The 18,415-nt window shown below is 34.0% G+C and overlaps 1 protein-coding gene across 1 annotated transcript in view; it reads right to left on the reverse strand.

Annotated features, from left to right (window-relative positions):
- LOC129753608 (uncharacterized) overlaps positions 1-18,415 on the reverse strand; it is a 100,955-nt gene that overhangs the window by 77,439 nt on the left and 5,101 nt on the right. The window contains exon 7 of the mRNA XM_055749444.1: positions 5,293-5,680. Within this exon, the coding sequence (XP_055605419.1) occupies positions 5,293-5,680 (388 nt within the window). The remainder of the gene's footprint in view (positions 1-5,292; positions 5,681-18,415) is intronic.

Below are 18,415 nucleotides of genomic sequence, written 5' to 3' on the forward strand. Positions count from 1 at the left end.
AATTTTGACCGTTTCACCCTTACACTGAACTTAAAATTTCCGTGCAGACTAATGAAAATTGGAGAATAAATCAGATTTCTCGAATAATGATTTATTCATTGTACGTAAAGTATAGAAAAAAAAGTGATGAAAATTAATTCGAACGGCATCCCTGATCAACACCTTCTGCGATTGTCCTACAAAGGTGCCAAGTGATTTTGTTAAAATTTATTACACCACGTAGATAAAAAATCTGAATTTTTCACATCACTAGATTGCATAAACAAAGGTGAAATGCAGATGTTGGAATCGCCTTTATATATGCATTATCTTCATGTAAAGGACTGTGTGTATGGGATGATTAAACCCAAGAGGCTTAAAATCCTAAATAAAAAAGGAAAACAAACAGAAAACCAGAACAAATTTTTTAAATCAGGACGCCTGGCACCTTTGCCAAAGCTCCGAAAAAATTCGCAGTGTAACACTTCCATTTCTGTCGCCAGATAGCGCTATTTGTGTCTCCCGTTTTCTCGTTAAGTGGTGTATATCGGTTAAAGTATATCTGTATCTAGTGTGATTTTTTTCTTGAAATCGAATGAATATTATTTGAACCACCATACGCATCGGTATTTGAAGTAATGGTCTCAATTCCCAGTATATTTTAAATAGTTCAGAAAAGGCTTTTTTGGACTTTATAGTTTTTAACCATGAGACCTATCTTGTGTGATTTTTTCCTGAGAAATCAAATGAAGGCTCTTTGAGACACCACACGCTTCGAAAAATGGAGTTATAGCTGATTTTACACTGGATTTCCCTAGATTTTTTCAATTACTTATGAAAAAATAAGAGCGAACTTGAAAACTTTGAACGATACGAGTCTTGTGGGACTTTTTCTGAGGAATCGAATCAAGGCTATTTAAGCCACTTTTCGCATCGGAAAATTGAGCTGTGACTGTTTTACCTTTAATCCCCCTATATTTTTCTCCTACAATTAAAAAAATACATTATCGGACTTGGAAATTTTAATCGAAGTGAAGCTTGTCTTTAGTAGTTTTTTCTTTGGAATCGAATGAAGGCTATTTGAGTCACCGCACGCTTTGGAAGATGATGTTGTGGCTGTTTTTGCTCTCAATTTCCCTACAATTTTTAAGTAGTTAAGCTATAACTCAATTTACCAAAGCGTGTGGTGGCTCAAATGGCCTTCATTCGACTCTTCGGAAGAAATCGCATAAAATAGATCTCATTGGCTTCAAAATTTTCCTGTCCGAGCAAGCTTTTGATGAATTTAAAAAAATTTGAAATTGAGGGTAAAACAGCAATTACTCCATTTTGCGATGCGTGCGGTGGTTCAAATAGCTTTTGTTCAATTTCTAGGAAAAACTCACACAAGATAGGTCTTATTTGGTTCTAAATTTTCAAATCCGAACATACGTTTTCTAAATTGTTTTAAAAATGCAAGGAAATTGAGGGTAAAAACAGCCAAAACTCCATCCTACGAAGCGAGTGGCAAATTGCCTTGATTCGATTTCTTAGTAAAAATCACACATGATAGGTCTTGTTCTTTTTCAATTTTCTAGTCCAAATAAGTTTTTTTCTGGATTTTTACAAAATATAAAGGAATGAGGAGTTAAAAAAGCGTCTAAAACTATGTCCAGTCGATTTTCTGGTCATTTTCACCAACAGAAAGTATATTTTCAAAGATTTAGTTCATGTAGGTGGGAAGATATTGAATTTCTTCTCGGTTTGTACACTTTTTTCCCCATTGTGCAACGTTTCAAAATGAATTTTGAGCGCATAATGATACCACTTTTAGGCAGAACTTATAGCGAAAACTTTGCATTATTGTGGTTTCAAATCAAAAAGCTGGTAAAACGAGACATCATTCAACTTTCAATAAATCCAAATGTTGGCATAGCTGTGGTATTTGTGTAATTCGTTTAAATTGGTGGCACTTTATTGTATCTTCGTTTTGCTTTTATTTTGGTTATACTCCAAAATATGGTATTAGCTTATAGTACCTCATTTTAGACACAATTTACTATCATATAACAATTTTTTTTGGCATTAATGAAGCCTAGTTTTGCCACAATTCGTATAGATGAATCCTTTTCCGAACCCTTGCTAAAAATTTGACTCCTGAAATCAATTTGCTGTGCTGTTAAACTAAGGTTGCCAGATTGCCCGGTTTTATCCGGGTTTTGCCGGATATTTAATGCTAAATTTAAGACCAGTTCGGCCCGGTCCGGTTGTCCGGATTTTGCCCGGATTTATTTACTCTATTTGGCAAATCAAAAAAAAAAATACAACAAACACCTCCAGAACGAAAATTTTTAAGCAATTTTTATAAAAATTATCATGAAAGGTTTTTTGGAAGAATAAAAAACGGTTCAAAATCAATTGATGAGTTTTCTGGGAAACAAAGTTATTTTTTTCCTTTTTCTTCTTGATTTTGGTTGAGGAAGTTCTGAATGTTGACATAATTTGCCCGGATATTGCCCGGATTTATGGTCGTCAATTTGATATCGAATGCCCGGATTTTTCTTGGTTTTTATATAAAATTTGCCCGGTTTGTCCGGTCCGGATACGTGCTGAAAAAATTCTGGCAACCGTATGTTAAACCCCCATGTGCCAACTTTCATTACAATTTTATGCATAATAAAGACAATTTTCTTTTAAACAAAAAAAAAATTCTTCAAACTCAAATTCTCTCATAAAAACGTCAAATTTAAAAACTAAAATCTAAATCATAACCTTAGTTTCAAACGAAATAATGAATTTTCTTTGAAGTTTTATAATCAGAACAAGTGAGAATGGAAAAAAATAAATTTTCTGAAAGTTGTGTGGTTTTACAAATAATGATATGAAATGGAAGCTATAAGGTAAGAAGAATAATTTAATAAAGAAAATAGAAATTGATCCAATTCCTGATGCTGACTTTTTGCATGATTCAGATTCCCAACTTAATTCTTATCTTCATAACGTTTCTAGTCCCAACCTTGAATACGATCTCGATACTATGTACACTTAGATCTTAGCAATTAGGCTGAGAAGAGTGGCACGATCTTGTTTCTAAATTTAATTTTTATACATATTCTGATCCTAATCCTGACACTGACAATAAGCCCGATCATGATACTCAATCTGAAAATCTTAATTACGATTCTGATCTTAATTCGAAATTTGATTCCAATTCAGAAGTAGGAACTGAACAAAATTTGATTCTGATGCTGATTCTGATCCTAGTTTTGATCTTGTACCGAATTCTGATCTTTATTTTGAATCGAAAATCGATTATGGGCCTTATCCTGATTTTTATTTGAATCCTGAGTTCCTTTCTTTATCGTGATCATAATTTGGTCCCGAAGCTAATCCTGATCCTTATCTCAAGCCGTATTCTCACCTGAAACCTGATTCTGGAATTTATTTTCATTCTTATACTGATTTGGATCCAGAACCTCATCTTTCTATATAATCTAGTCCTCATACTAAAGCTGATCTGTTTTAGATTTTTGCTACTTGTGCTTTTTTCTTATAAAAGAATTATTATGAGGAACAGGATCGGAATTTCGTATCAGGATCGGGATCAAGATCATGGTAAAATCATGGTATACTTTAAGTTGAGCATTTCAGCCTTAATCAGGATTACGATTTCCATTTTCAAGTGGTTTGAAATTCCGAATAACAGCGGAAATTGCTGCACTGTTGCAATGTTTTTAACTATTTTCTTTATGAGTCGTCACAGCTGTATCAAGACGTACACATAGCAAAAAAAATCACATTTTTCATTGTGTAAAGAATTTAAGAGCTAGTTTTGAACAATTTGGAGGCGCTGATTCTGAATTTGAAATTGATTTTTTATTCAATCAGTTCTTATTACAGAGATTAAAAAGAAAAAAAAAGATTTCATTTCAACGATCAATTTTTCTGAAAACCGCGATTATTTTCGACTTTTGTATTTTTTTATAATCCTGCAAAACGACGAAATTTTGGAAAAGATTTTAAGCAAATGAAATCTTTAATATCTCTCGCAGCATAAATCAATTCGTGTTGCTATCTTTAACTTAGAAATGAGAAGTGGGAAGTGAGAAGTAAGAAGTTATAAGTGAGAAATGAGGAGTGACAAGCGAGAAAAGAGAAGTGAGAAGTGAGAAGTGAGAAGAGAGAAGTGAAAAGTGAGATTTGAGAAGTGAAAAGTGATCAGTGTTTACATCTCATCTCTCATTCTAAACTTCTAATTTCTCACTACTCACTCCTCAGTTTTCAATTCTCACTTTTCACTTCTCACTTTCCATTCCTCACTTATTTCTCAATTATCAATAATTGAGAAGTGAGAAGTGAATAGTTTGAAGTTTGAAGTGAGAAGTGAGCAGTCCCACGTTTCACATCTCATTTCTCGTTTTTTACTTCTTATTTCTAACTTCTCACTTCTCATTGATGACTTTTCACTTCTCATTTCTCACTTTTCATTTCTCATTCTTCAATTATCACTCTTCTTACAAGTGAGATGTGAGAAGTGTAAAGTGTGAAGTGAGAAGTAAGCAATCTCACGTATCACATCATATCTCTCTTTTGTGTTAAGTTCTTATTTCCCACATCTCACTTCTTACTTCTCCTTCCTCACTTATCACTGGTCACTTTTTACAAGTGAGAAGTGAGTAGTGTGAAGTGAGAAGTGAGTAGTCTCACGTCTCACATCTCATCTCTCGTTTTTAACTTCTAATTTCTCACTTCTCACATCTCACTGCTCACTTGTCACTTATCACTTCTCAATTCTCATTTCTCACTTATCACTGCTGTGTGAGTAGTGAAAAATGACAAGTTTGAAGTGAGCAGTCTCACGTCTTAAATCTCATCTCTCATTTTTTTTTTACTTCTAATCTCTCACTACTCACTTCTCACCTCTCCTTCCTCAATTGACACTGCTCACTTCTCACAAGTGAGATGTAAGTAGTGAGAAGTGAGTAGTGAAAAATGCGAAGTGAGAAGTGAGCTCTCGTTTTTTACTTCTTATTTCTCACTTCTTACTTCTCATTCCCCACTTATCACTGCGCACTTCTCACTTCTCACGTTTTGCGTCTCATATTTCATGTCTCATGTCTCATGTTGCATTTCTCAGATCTCAGGTCTCAGGTCGCTGATTTTTGGGAATTAAAACGATTTGATTGTATGGTTTTTTTTTTCACGCGGTACAAATACTAGTGCTCTCAAGTGAATTTCTAGTTATTTATAACCAATTTTTTAGCTTTTTAACCACCACAAAGTTTTCTGTTTCCATTAAACTTAATTTTGTTCCCCTTCAAATTTCAAACCTACATGGTCCTCCAAACAATCCGTTGGTAAGCTGGGTAAAATCGTAGAAGTACGGCTTATCGATGGTGGCAAAATCGCAGAGCACCTTCTGCACCAGATCCGGATGAATGGGGCAAATCACCGGCATCGGCCCGAAAGCGATCTTGAATATCCTTTCCTTGTTGTCGTAGGCTCGCTTCAGCACCCAATAAATCCTGACCGGATTGATTCTCCTAAAGGACAGTCCATGGCCAAAAAATATATGCTTCGGCAGGCTAGCATTCGGAATGGGATCGGCGAATCTGAACCGATATCTACAATAGCCGTAGATAGTCAGACCAATCGTGAGGATCAATATTCCGAGAGCGGTCAACATATTTCGAAACACTAGATAATCCGGAAAAACGCGAATCTTAACAAAAACACACAAGGATTACACGTCTCGGAAACAGGAAATTGCTTCACTCCCGCACTGAGTTCCTCGGATTAACTGAACGATTGCTTCCGCGTCAGTCCATCGAAACCGATCCGATCGACACCGAACAACTTCCGGAACTAGAACGTACGAATGTCACCGGGAAGTGAAACCTTCAGAGAAGTTCAGTAGAATCGTCCTCTCAGATTCGCCGTTTCTACTTCCTATCGCTAACAGTTTTCCAACAAATATGGTGGAAGTCAGGCTTTTCCGAATCGATTCGGCGGTCGATTCGCTCGGAACCACGCGATTAACGCAATTCTAATCAAAACGCGAATCCATCCTTTGGCGCAAATTGCGCACGATTTTCGTATTGAGTGTACCAACATACATACATCAAAGTCTGAAGACTTATGATATTGGTGGTCGAGTTGCAACCACTTAATTGAATAGCAAATAAATTAAGCCAGAATCGCATTGTGTTGGGTACGAATTGCTTTAAGACACCTAGGCTGATGCGCAATTCTGACGCTGAGTCGATGGGCTTGCATATTTTCGCGCTTATCGGAAAATGGCAGCGTGTCGCCTCTTTATGATGCTTGATCCATTCGCGACTGGTTTGGTTCGATTAACGAGAGTTTGATGAGCTTTACTAGTCTGATTCGGTTCAGGTTACTTTCCGATTTGGAAATGTAAGAAGATTAACCTTCATAAGTGTGACTCTCACATGTCGTCCTTTTCGTTCATTGAAATTATTATTTAATGCCACTAAGCCGCAGTTTACAATATTTTGCAGAAATTTACCTTTCATAGTGTAATCGATCAATTTACGTGAACTATCGATATATCTTTTTTTTTTTAGTTTTAGTTAACAATGTTTATACGTTGTCTACATTTCAAAGCTGATCGACCGAGCTAGCCGTTGAGAGTCCCTCGTAATGGTTCAAGCCAATTGAAAAATGTAAAACCATTCGCGGCATTTTGCAATGGGGGTGTTTTTCGTGCGTTTCATGTTATCGCTTATCAAAATGCGCCGTTGAGGGTGTTAATTTACCTAGTTTCATTTTCTTCACTCTGATAACGCACATAAATCAAATTACATTTAAGTTCAAGGGTGCAGAAGCTGTGTTAGTTACTGGAATTCAGGTTTCTGTGTTATAACAATTATTTCAAGTCTAAACAACAAGCACCATCAGTTAATAAAATTCTTGGATAAAGTCAATTTAACACTTTTAACTTTGAATATTAAACGAAGAATCAGATATCAATAACTTAATCATTAGGACCCATATGAGACTATCCACGAAAGCACGTGAAATGTGGTGTACTCTTATGTTTTTTTTTTAATGAAACACATTTTCTGTGTATTTTTTTAAAAATGAAATACAGCAATTATTTCTAACTAAAAAAATTGTTAATGTACTCTTGTGTTTTATTTTTGATGAAACACATTTTCTGTGTATTTTTTTATAAATTGAATCCAGCAATAATTTCTAACTAAAAAAATTGTTAAGTTTTCTTGTACTTCCCTAAGACAATATCACTGAAAGTAAAGATCCACAATCTATTTTTTTTTTAAATTTATTTGCAGAAAGCTAAATAAAAAACGAAAAAAGGTCGTTTGTCCAAAAAAAATCCACTGAAATATATAACATATTTGTTTTGAACCGACCTTGAAAATTTGGAAAAAAAAAACATCAAATAAGCATGGAGATTTTTATATACTTTTCGATATAGTTTAAAAAAAAAATTATTATTCAACTAGCTGACCCGTTGTGCTTTGCTACACCTTCCGGAAATAAATGTAATTTGTAAAACTTTATTCAAATTTAGATTTAAGAGAGCATTTTTTTAAATAAAACCTAATTATACTTCAGAACCAACAACTTTCAAATGAGAGCTGCAGCTGCAGTTCTGAATTGCAATTCAAAGATGGTATATATTATTTACTGAAACTTGATCTCTGAACTCGTTTTTCAAGATCTGAAATTTGTACTCTGTACCCAAAAAAACCTTTTAAAATATGGTCCCTTCTTTGAAAAGCTCTTTATCTTAAATTTACATGTGAGCTCTCCCATCTTTTTCAATTTTGTCCCCCACTGCTTGAAGAAGGTAGGCAAATTTAACCGGCTCGATACCCAAACAGCACTTATTATGGTAATGAAAAATATATTAAATTAGTTATGTATTAAATACAGTGCAAATTTTTTTTTCCTAAATAAATTTACTACGGTAAACATATAAATATTATAAAAAAATAACAGTTGCATCACTGAATAAGTTCTCAGCGATGCGATTTTTTAATTTTCTCTTTGAAAGTCAAATATTCAAAAATGTTGGCAAAAACAAATTTCTAAGTTTACATTTGTCCCGTATATTGGGGCAAGTGTCAATGCAAAGCTTATTTACCGATGCGCCAGAGTAATGGCTTTAAAATGAATTTAATACGAATTCCTGTGTTTTGTTCTATCAAGTTTCACTGATATATCTGCAGTATTCCTGCAATATAAATTTATGTTTGTTACTCCACTTTTAACGAATGCTGTTCAAAGGGAATGACCTTCATTTACAAAGACCTTTAAGAGCTTTCAATATCTGCTGCAGTTTCAACATTCGCAATACCCCTTCTGGTCTATCCAACATATTGAATCATTTTGAAGATGAATTTCTTAAAAGTTCGACGTTTGCCCTTGCCCCACCGTGTAAGTTGACAGAAGGGAATATTGTTTTTAACACAGGGCAAACTAAAAATTTCTCTTAGAAATTTTGCGTCCAGTTGAATATCAGTTCTAAAGTCTCGCTTTTCAAAAACGAAGCGGATCAAAAGTCTCTTTTATGCAGCCATGTAACATTAAAACACTTTTCATGTTAAGTACGTACTTGAATTGGTATGTAAGCAAAAAGTACGATGGTTTTTTCAGAATTATTTAAAATAAAAAGCTCCCATTTTCATTTCTAAATTCGTTTCAGTTGTGTATTTGGGCCGAAGTAACAATTTCTGGAAGAAAACATAATTTTTAATTTTTTTAACAGAAAAAGTTGAACGTTTGAACATTTCTAATGTTCCTTGAATGAAAAGTCGAATGATACCTACATTAACACGAACTAAATATGGAATGGAAGTATTTTTTGCAAATCTTTCAATTGGTTTTGATTCGATTGATAAAATACCAATCCGTGTCACATCTAGGAATCATTTATTACCACGTGCTGTGTACAAATCAAATAAGCAAGAAAAAAACACATCTAGGTTGCATATCGCCCCACGTGGTTGAGAAACAGGCGCCTTATTGTAAAATTTTCCAGCAATCAATGAACAGTGTGCTTTGGTTACTATCCTCTTGCGACGACGTTTGCTCGCCCATGGAGACGAAAAACAAACACCTCAAAGAAAATATGCTTGGTTGAGAAATACGCGCCAAAATATTCCTACTGATCAGTATGCTATGCCTGGGTTACTTTCCTTTGGCGACGTTGGCTCGCGACGCCTCTACCATAGAGACGAAAAACAAACCGCCCAAAGGAAAAAAAAATCTCAAGAAAATGGATGTCATGACTTTAATTTGTTTCGAAAAACTACAAACTTTGTATGGAAGCCTCTCCTTGCTTAAGTCGGATGGAGTTTTGACTATTACAGAAACCATCCCCGGCCTCAAAAACCCTCAGATGCCAGTTTTGACGATGATCGGTTCAGTAGTTTCCGAGTCTATAGGGAACAGACAGACAGACAAACATTCATTTTTATATATATAGATTTAAACTCCCTTCTATCAGGGTAAAAGCACTAGATATTGAAAATCTTCTTCGGAATTCAGAAAACTTGTGGTCAATAAAAATAGCTAATGGTTTTTTGGATAAACTTTGAAATTGTATCTTACCCTTGCTCCGCAGCTTCAAATCGCTTTTTTTCGGAAATATATTTTAAAGCTATAACTAAAGCCATTGTATTAAAAACTGTCACTGTCATCATTTTTGAACACCAAACAGTGTTTCAATTCTGGAATACGTAAACTTTGAAATCGATTGTATACATTTAGAGATAATTCTTCTAGTAGGGGCAATTGCAATTAAACAGTTAGTTAACATACAATTTATTTTCATTTACACAATTTAAAAAAAAATTAAAAAAGTTTGAAAAATTTGAAAAACAACCGTGAACTTCATTGACCGACCAGAGCTTCCAATGTACAATCGGGCGCTGAATCCGGTAATGAAATTCCAAAAAATCTCAGTTGAACAGTTTTTGAGTCATGCTCCAAATATGAAACATTGGATAAATAAAAACAAGTACTTGTACTTGTATTCAAATATATTAGACTGCATAACATTAGTTTGAAATCTTTTTTTGGCGAGCCAAATACCCCCCCCCCCCCCCCCACTGAGGGTTTTTCCAAGTTAAATTTTCAATTCAAGAAATGAATGTTCCGTATTAACGGAAATTACTTGATCAATAAAAAATAAGTGTTCAATAAATAGTCAGACAGTTGGCTTGCTTCCGGCGGAATGTAGTCGTCACTCTAGGCCCTAGGCCTTAAAAATTTAATTTTATGACACTTCATATAAGACGTTCACGCTTTGAAATCAATTAATAATAGTAAATTCAATAATTTTTTTGTGATTAACTCAAACCTGAGCTTGAGCTTGAGCTTGAGCTTGTTATCAACTACGGTCCACCTGCGGCCCCTCCCAGCCAATGGCATAATGGTTGCACTCCGTGATTGGTTCGAGATAATCAACATTGCACAATGAACCAAATGAAAGGTGCTGGGTACAAGCATCACAATCTCACTGTACAGTTTTGAGAATCTCACTATTCAATATGAACCAATAACGACGCCGGCCAAGTCCATGTAGTCGATAGAAGGAAGGGAAGTGCAGCACATGTGATGATTTGTTTTGCGGAGACCGGCTGTACGCCATCCCTCCACAAATCTCACGCTGATTTTTCGGGGGAAAGGAAGGTGTGGCATGGAAATCACTTTGGTAAGTGATATGGCCACTTTGAACCTATGCTCCTATGCTCCTAGAACTCCTAAGTTTCCTAATGAAACTCCTAGTTTATCCTATTGAGGCTAATTCAATTAAAATCAGATTGAACGATTGGTATCCGAGTGGTATCTGCAAATTTGAAGCAAATTAATCAATATTTTCGACACGTTACTTTGTCCCTATGCTGCATATTGAAACCAACCCCAAAAACAATCTCAATGATTTCAATTTTAAAAATAAATTAAAATTTCGGTTTTCCACCAGCTTGTGCTTTTAATCGAATTGAAGATCGACTAAGAAAATATTGCGTTTAAATTATTTGGGATGCTCATAAGTGTACATTATCGAAACAAATTATTTTAAACTGAAGTGGAATATGGATCCAGCTTAGATATTGGCCCTTATTGGGGAGGAGAATTTGGTTGAACCATTAAAACTAAGAGAAAAATTCTCATATCCTTATTTTTATAAAGTGCATTACAACATTAAATTAAATATAAGCTTGTTATGAATAAATCTAAAAAAAATTAAACGGTTATTTGGTAATAATTTATTGAAAACTTTTCAACCAATGTTCCTAGAATTTAATGAAAATCCGAACTTAAATCCGACTGAACATTGCAATCAAAATTAATTGTTTTGTGATTGGTTTGTCCTATGCTTACCTTACTGAATCTGGCCTCATTGTAATGGTACACAAAGAAATATTTATAAAAATATTTTCGTTTCATTATACGGTTCAATAAAAATATAGCGCAGCTTACAAAGGATTTTCGTTAAACGTATCTTCTATCGTGTCTCTATTTCATCATTGTTAGCTATTTTTTCTTGAACTTAGTTTTAATTTATTTATTTGACATTTATTTGTCTAAATATGATTTATTAACAATAGACAGATTGAGATTATTAAAACAATTAAATTATGTAATCGCCACATTGATTTAGTTATACAAAAATTTAATTGATGTTACACTTTCAACTTTTTCAAGTCAAGTGATGCTATTTGTTTCAGATGTGCGATTTTTGTGATTAGATTTAAGTGGAATAAACATTCCCTCAAAAATCAGACAGTGCAAAAACACAAGCGGAAACTATCTATTGGCAGGATCAATTCAAAAGAATCAATTGTGTTTGTAGACTTTGAAATGAAAAATATAAAGAAGGAATAAAGAAATAACTGTCTGATCTGATTCTAACAATATAAAAACATTGACCTTAAAACGTGCTTGGCTTATGAACAAGACAACTTGATTAGAGATTTCTTTAACACATAGAAAATGCAAAAAAAGTGAAATGTATTGTACCTAAATATAGTTTTCAAACAGTTATGATTACTTAGTTTTAGTGAATAAATCTTGTTTTCAAAAAAAAAAACTTGATTCATTTAAATATGCATCGCATAAAGAATCGTTCAAATTATAAAATTTGAAATTTTTGGCTGCTTTATAAGTTTTTCTAATGTATTTTGTATAATAAAGAAACATGTAAAAGGTAAATTTAAAAAAAAAACGAGATCTCATTATGAGCACCCCATGGCATTATCTCACTTTTGATTACAACAAAATAAACCTAGAACAACTGTAGGAATCAAATTTAAGCATGTATTTCGAAACAGCATTTCAAATGTCCTGTGCACTGTACGCGACTCGCCGAGGCATTCGAAACTATTCACCCACTGCCTAGTGTTTACTAGGCTTTAGAAACCAATCCAAGTAGGCTTTGGACAATTGCAGCACCTCCATACACAAATCATGCAAAACAAAATATTAGACGATGCCAAGTAAGAAAAAACTCTTTTCTGTAATTTCGATTTTAAACTCCAAAATAAAAATTAATGATGAAAGAAGATGATGTCTTCATGTATATAAAAATTTTTTTTTTGGATGACCAGCAAAAATAAATTCAATAATTTAAATATTTCAGCTGAAACTGTAAAAAATATACACGAAGGTCAATTAAATAGGTTCTATTATGACATCAACCACAGAGAAAAAAAAACATTTACTGTAAATGATATCAACTGAAATAGTTTAAAAACATTTACTTGAAACAGAAAATAAAATATTTTTTTCATTTTATGAACAAAACTGAACCATGCTATTTTAAAAGCACGATTTTTTCTCGACGGCTACGGCTGATGCGACCAAATGAATGAACATTTCAATATACGTTAAATATGTTCAACAGAAAGTATGGATACTCAGTAATGAATTCCTTTAGGTTCCTACTAAATACAGAAAAAATATATCATGAATTTAGAAATTGTACTTAGCTGTGGTGTTGTTCCTTGTCCACGTTCCACCTATATCCTTCGTACAGGCTGATGATGATGATGATTTCCCCAACTTTTCCAACACAAATTCATCAGTGCCTTTCTCGTCATAAAATTTTCTTCGTCAATTTTCGCACACATGCTTTGTCACTATTTTATCACTTTGATTTCACAATTCAACAACTTTCCATTTCACAATTTTAAAATTGTTAAGAAATTTGTGAGCGATGAAATTCTATTTTTCAGAGCTCCTGCAAAACACGTCATATCTCAACCGCTGACTACTTCGATCTCCCTTTGTGATTAACTCAAACCTGTCACACAAACCCTTCGTTTTTAAAATGGGTTTCATTAACACATTAAGGACCGCATAGAAATCTAAGCCCGAAAACACAAAAATTTGGCACTCTTAATCTTAGAAATCACTGCACCCAAATCTACAAGTTTTGTATCTTAAAGTGTTATTGAAAAAGTTAGAGAGAAGTAAGCGTTGACATGGTTGCAACGCACGCGTTTTTTTTCGTCCGCAGAAAATTTGTGCGATTTCGTCTGTAGAATTTTCTATAAAACTTATTCTTTTCATTGAAATTCAAGTGACACTGATTAGAGTCCACCATCTGACGGAACTAGAATAAGAGTACAAGGTGCCGGAAAACGTTCGAGGTGAAATTATCATAAATTATGGTTTTGAAATATCATCCGCAAGGCAAAATATCTGACAAATCCCCGAATATTTGTGTTTTACGTGTGAAAATAGTGAAAGTGAAAATAGTGCTGGGGAGGTTGGGAAATGTTGAAAATAGTTCTATCCGGGTTTCTTGTGTCCCCATTACTGTCTCATCCGTTTTCCCAATCTGCTTGCCGAACGGAACGGAACAAAAATCAAATGTTTGCCCCAGAGCTCAACCATACAGGAAATAAAGCTAAGTTCTATGTTTTTTCTTTGATTATCATATTCAAATTTTTTTCAAACTATATAACTAAGTATTTCAATGAAATCAGGAAATACGTTTGAATCCGTTTGCTGAACAAAAAATTTGAAGAAAAATTGAAAAAATAATACAGAATCTGCTGTTGCGCTATTTTAGTATTCTCATTCATTTTTTTTGCAATCAGGCGTGGAGAAGTCAAGCTTGCTGAACAATAATTTTTTTATGATGAAAGGGAAGGATATAAAGTTTTCGAAATTAAATGTTTGCCTAATAATGTATTCCATTTTTTTGTAAGACAATTGAATCCGATAATTTGTTTCATCTAAGTTAGTTTAATTGACGTTAAAACTAGTTTCTATGGAGTAAAAAGTAAATTAATTCAACAAAAGGTATGTATACGAGAATGATGTTTTTTAATTCACAAAATCTTTTGAAAAGATAACTTTTTTTTTCACAAGATTTTATGGAGATTTTAATAACATTTTTTTCTGTTTTATTAATGTTTCTTTTCAAAAGCGAGCAAAGGCGCTATAAAGTCTGCTTCATTTAATATTGGAACAAATTCTTTTGCTCATTGTGGCGCTCCTAGTGGACGGATTTGGAAACTTTTTTCACCCACGTGTCGGGAAATTCATTACCTTTCACCATTTTTTATGTCATAACACCAAACGATAGCATTTTGTAAACAACCGCCATGGAAGCCGAACGGAGAGATCAAATTGTGCACAGTTTTCTTGAAAATCCATTGTTGTCGGCATCGAATCTAGCTAAACAGCTTAAAATGCCCAGAAATACCGTATGGCGTGTTATCAAGCAGTACAAGGAAACATTGACGACGGCTCGGAAGCCGCATTTGAAGCGTCGGAGTGGAACTGTCGACCGGAAACTGCGTGGGAAAGTCATCAAGAGGAATCCCAATCTTTCAGACCGCGATTTGGCCAACTAGTCCAGGCCGCTCACAGTACGGTGCGACGAATTCGTCTCCGGGAAAGAATAAGGTCATTCCGAGCCAGCAAACAGCCAAATCGGACGCTGCAGCAGAACAATGTGGCCAGAATCCGTGCTCGAAAGCTGTACGACCAAGTGCTGACCAAGTTCGACGGATGTATTCTGATGGACGATGAGACCTACGTGAAGGCGGACTTTGGGCAAATCCCAGGTCAAAAATTTTATTTGGCGACGGCTCGGGGGGATGTACCTGCAAAATTTAAGTTCGTGTTTGCGGATAAATTCGCCCGCAAGTACATGATTTGGCAGGGGATATGCAGTTGTGGACAGAAAACCAAAGTCTTTCTCACTGACAAGACAATGACATCAGAAGTCTACAAAAAAGAGAGCCTACAGAAACGGATTCTGCCGTTTATTCGTGCCCACGACCGTCCAGTAATGTTTTGGCCGGACCTCGCAAGCTGCCATTACAGCAAAACGGTAATGGAATGGTACGCAACGAACGGGGTCAGCGTATTACCGAAAGACCTCAACCCCCCAAACTGCCCCCAGTTCCGGCCGATAGAGAAATACTGGGCAATCACGAAGCGGAGGCTTAAGGCAAAGGGAAAACTTGTTAGGAACATGACTCAAATGAAGAACTGGTGGAATCAAATCGCCAAAACGGTGGACGAAAAGGGTGTGCGCCGCCTAATGTGCCGTATTACGGGAAAAGTACGAGAATTTCTTCGAAACAGCAATGAATAATTTTTTTAATATTTTTTTATGAAAGAGTAAAGAAAATGCTACATTTGTATGAAAAACAAATTATGAATTCGTTAAAAAATGACTGAACTACACGCAATTGTTTGTGTTCCAATATTAAATGAAGCAGACTTTATCCAAGGTCAATGACCAGAGATAAGGTACAAAGAAATTCAAAATTTTACATCATAACTTATAAGTTTAAGCTTTTGAAACAAACAGATAAAAATCAAATTCCGCCAAAAATTTTGAATTTCCGTGTGAAATAACCTTATTTCCATCCATTTGAGGAGGAATAACCAAGGACCGGAATCCAGGAGCTAACTTCTTTTAGCAAATAAGCTCTCAACGTGAAAAAATATCTAATCATGGAAACGTATGGTACTGTTGTCCACGTTTCTTCCTCCCTGTGATCCAGTTGTCTCTGCGTCTAATACTGCACAGTGGGCCCGGCCGAGTAAAGATGGATAGTAAATGTACTTTTACTACTTACCGGGATGCTGACAAGATCTGGCTGTGTATGTATCATAAGCATAAGCATAAGCATAATGTGTTTTTGAAAAATTTAAAGATTTTTTTTTTATAAAATGTGTCACATTGCAGTTATGCTTCTCAGTGGAGCGCACTTGCTTCAAGTGAAAAAACGAGAAATCTCGTATGTGGTTCGCAATGTGTTAAGACGTGTTACTAAGTTAGTCAGAATTTAAAACCAACCATTTAAAACATGCTCCAAAAATTGTTCATTGAATACTTATTTTAAACATCAATAAGATGGTTGCCATCTGATAGATGTTAATACTCACGAGTGCTAACAGATTAAGCAAAAAAAAACTTCAACGTAGTATTCATTATTTTAATACTTATCACATTGATTGTGGAAATATCATTTTATTTTATGCTGAAATGATTATTTATGGTTTTGATAAACTATTTCTGAAATTGCTGTTGATGATAAGTAAAAAGCATTTGAGAAATTTCTTCTTTTTCTTCTGCACTTTAACACACAAAAAAACATAGGTTTTGACTTCTGTACAAAAAACAGTTATAGAAGAAATCCCTTTGTAAACTTATCCCCTTTCTTTAAAATCCGGTAATTGAAACGATTTTTTAAAAAAGTTTTATACCAAATTTAATTTAAGATATTTTTTTTTAATGTTTGGAAATCTGCTGAACGAACTAACCCCCCCATAGACTAGTCCTTCGCACATGCTCTCGGTCTGCTCTCCACAAAAAAAGTCAGTTTGCTTCATTCGGTTTAAAAAACAAGTCAAATTTTCAACGAAGGAAAAAAGTTATTTTTAAACTGTTTACTTTGGTGTTAATTATTTCAGGTTATTTGAGTGTTTGTTTAATACCTGATACCTGTCACAAAACTAGCGATTCTATCCTACGTATTTCTTCTAAGTTAAATAAAAGTGGGTTTGAATAAAATGTAGAAATGAATGCTGTTTTCAAAATAATGTTTTTAAATAGTACACAAATAATTTTAAATAGTAATTAAAATACAATAAGAAACAATTATTTGAAAGATGATCAAAAATTCTTTTTCAAATAAGGATTTGTTTTTAAACAAATAAATATCAGTGGAAAAATTTTATCTTGTCGAATAGAAAAAAAATTACAAATTTAAAAAAGTGGTCCTCCAAGCTAAAACAACTGTAACATTCTGAAGCTGTAAGCTGTACCCGAGTTTCAACAAATAACTTCTGTTGTTTTTCTCACATAGAGAGTGATATAAGAATAGTACAACTATGTGCTTTGTTTGTAAAATATGAATGATTGATAATCATAAAATTTTCTTGTACAGTTTGTTTCAAATTGTTCAACGGATAAATCGAGCATGAGTTTCCTTTTTTTGACTTCATTTTCTTTTGAATTTTATTTCGCTTCTTCTTCTTTCTCCATCAGTTCCAAAACATGTAAGCATCCTGGAAAATGGAAAACTTGTGTCCCTTATTTTCTTCTTAATGTAAACTCATACATACATTGCAGAGATTTTTACGGCCAGGCAAACTATGAGGTAAATATCGCAAAAAATACTGGAGTAAGGAAAGGAATAAAGCGTTGAGTTCTCTGCCAAATGCTTCGTATAGCTATTCATAACAATAATGCTATGTTAAAGTCAAAATCTTTAAAATGGTTGGATCTTACCTAAATAGTTGTAATCAAAGGGATATATTTTCTACTGATTTGGATCTGAGTTTGTTTTTTTTTTTGCCAGGAATTGGATCTGAGCGTCTTCAATTGGCAGGAACAGGACTGATATTGTAATCGAAACTTCTAAATCTGATTTTATTCTTTTCACATCTTTCTGGCACATCCACTGAATTTTCCCATTAGTTACAACGCTTTACACAATTATGTTCTGCTTTGCGATTAAAGCAGCTCGATTCGATAGTCGATAAATTTTTTTATACTAAATATTTAGATACTTCCGGAAATAAAAAAAATCACGGAGTGGAAATTTTGACGTCCTTTCAAGGCAACACATACGAGTACTCCACTCATTTTCATTTGAATTTTTTTAAGATGACAAATTTAAAAAAAAATTCAAATAAGTGCAACAGTTTATTACTCTGAAAAACTTCAAATATTTTGTTAAATAACAACAGACAATGCATCGCAATGTTCAATCTTATCCTGATAAAAACGAAAATAGCAGTGATATTAACAAAACTCAAAAAGTTTATTTTCACTTGAATTTAATTTTGATTACACTTTTTTCAGTTTAAAAATAATAAATTCTTCACGGAACGAAAAAATTTTAAGGCAAACTTTTAAGACACCTTGAAACAGGTCCGTAGGAAGAAGGGGGGTGTTTTGATGAAAATATTTTTCCTAAAACAT

This window comes from Uranotaenia lowii, chromosome 3 (genome assembly GCF_029784155.1).
Source record: "Uranotaenia lowii strain MFRU-FL chromosome 3, ASM2978415v1, whole genome shotgun sequence".
NCBI classification, from domain to species: Eukaryota; Metazoa; Arthropoda; class Insecta; order Diptera; family Culicidae; genus Uranotaenia; species Uranotaenia lowii.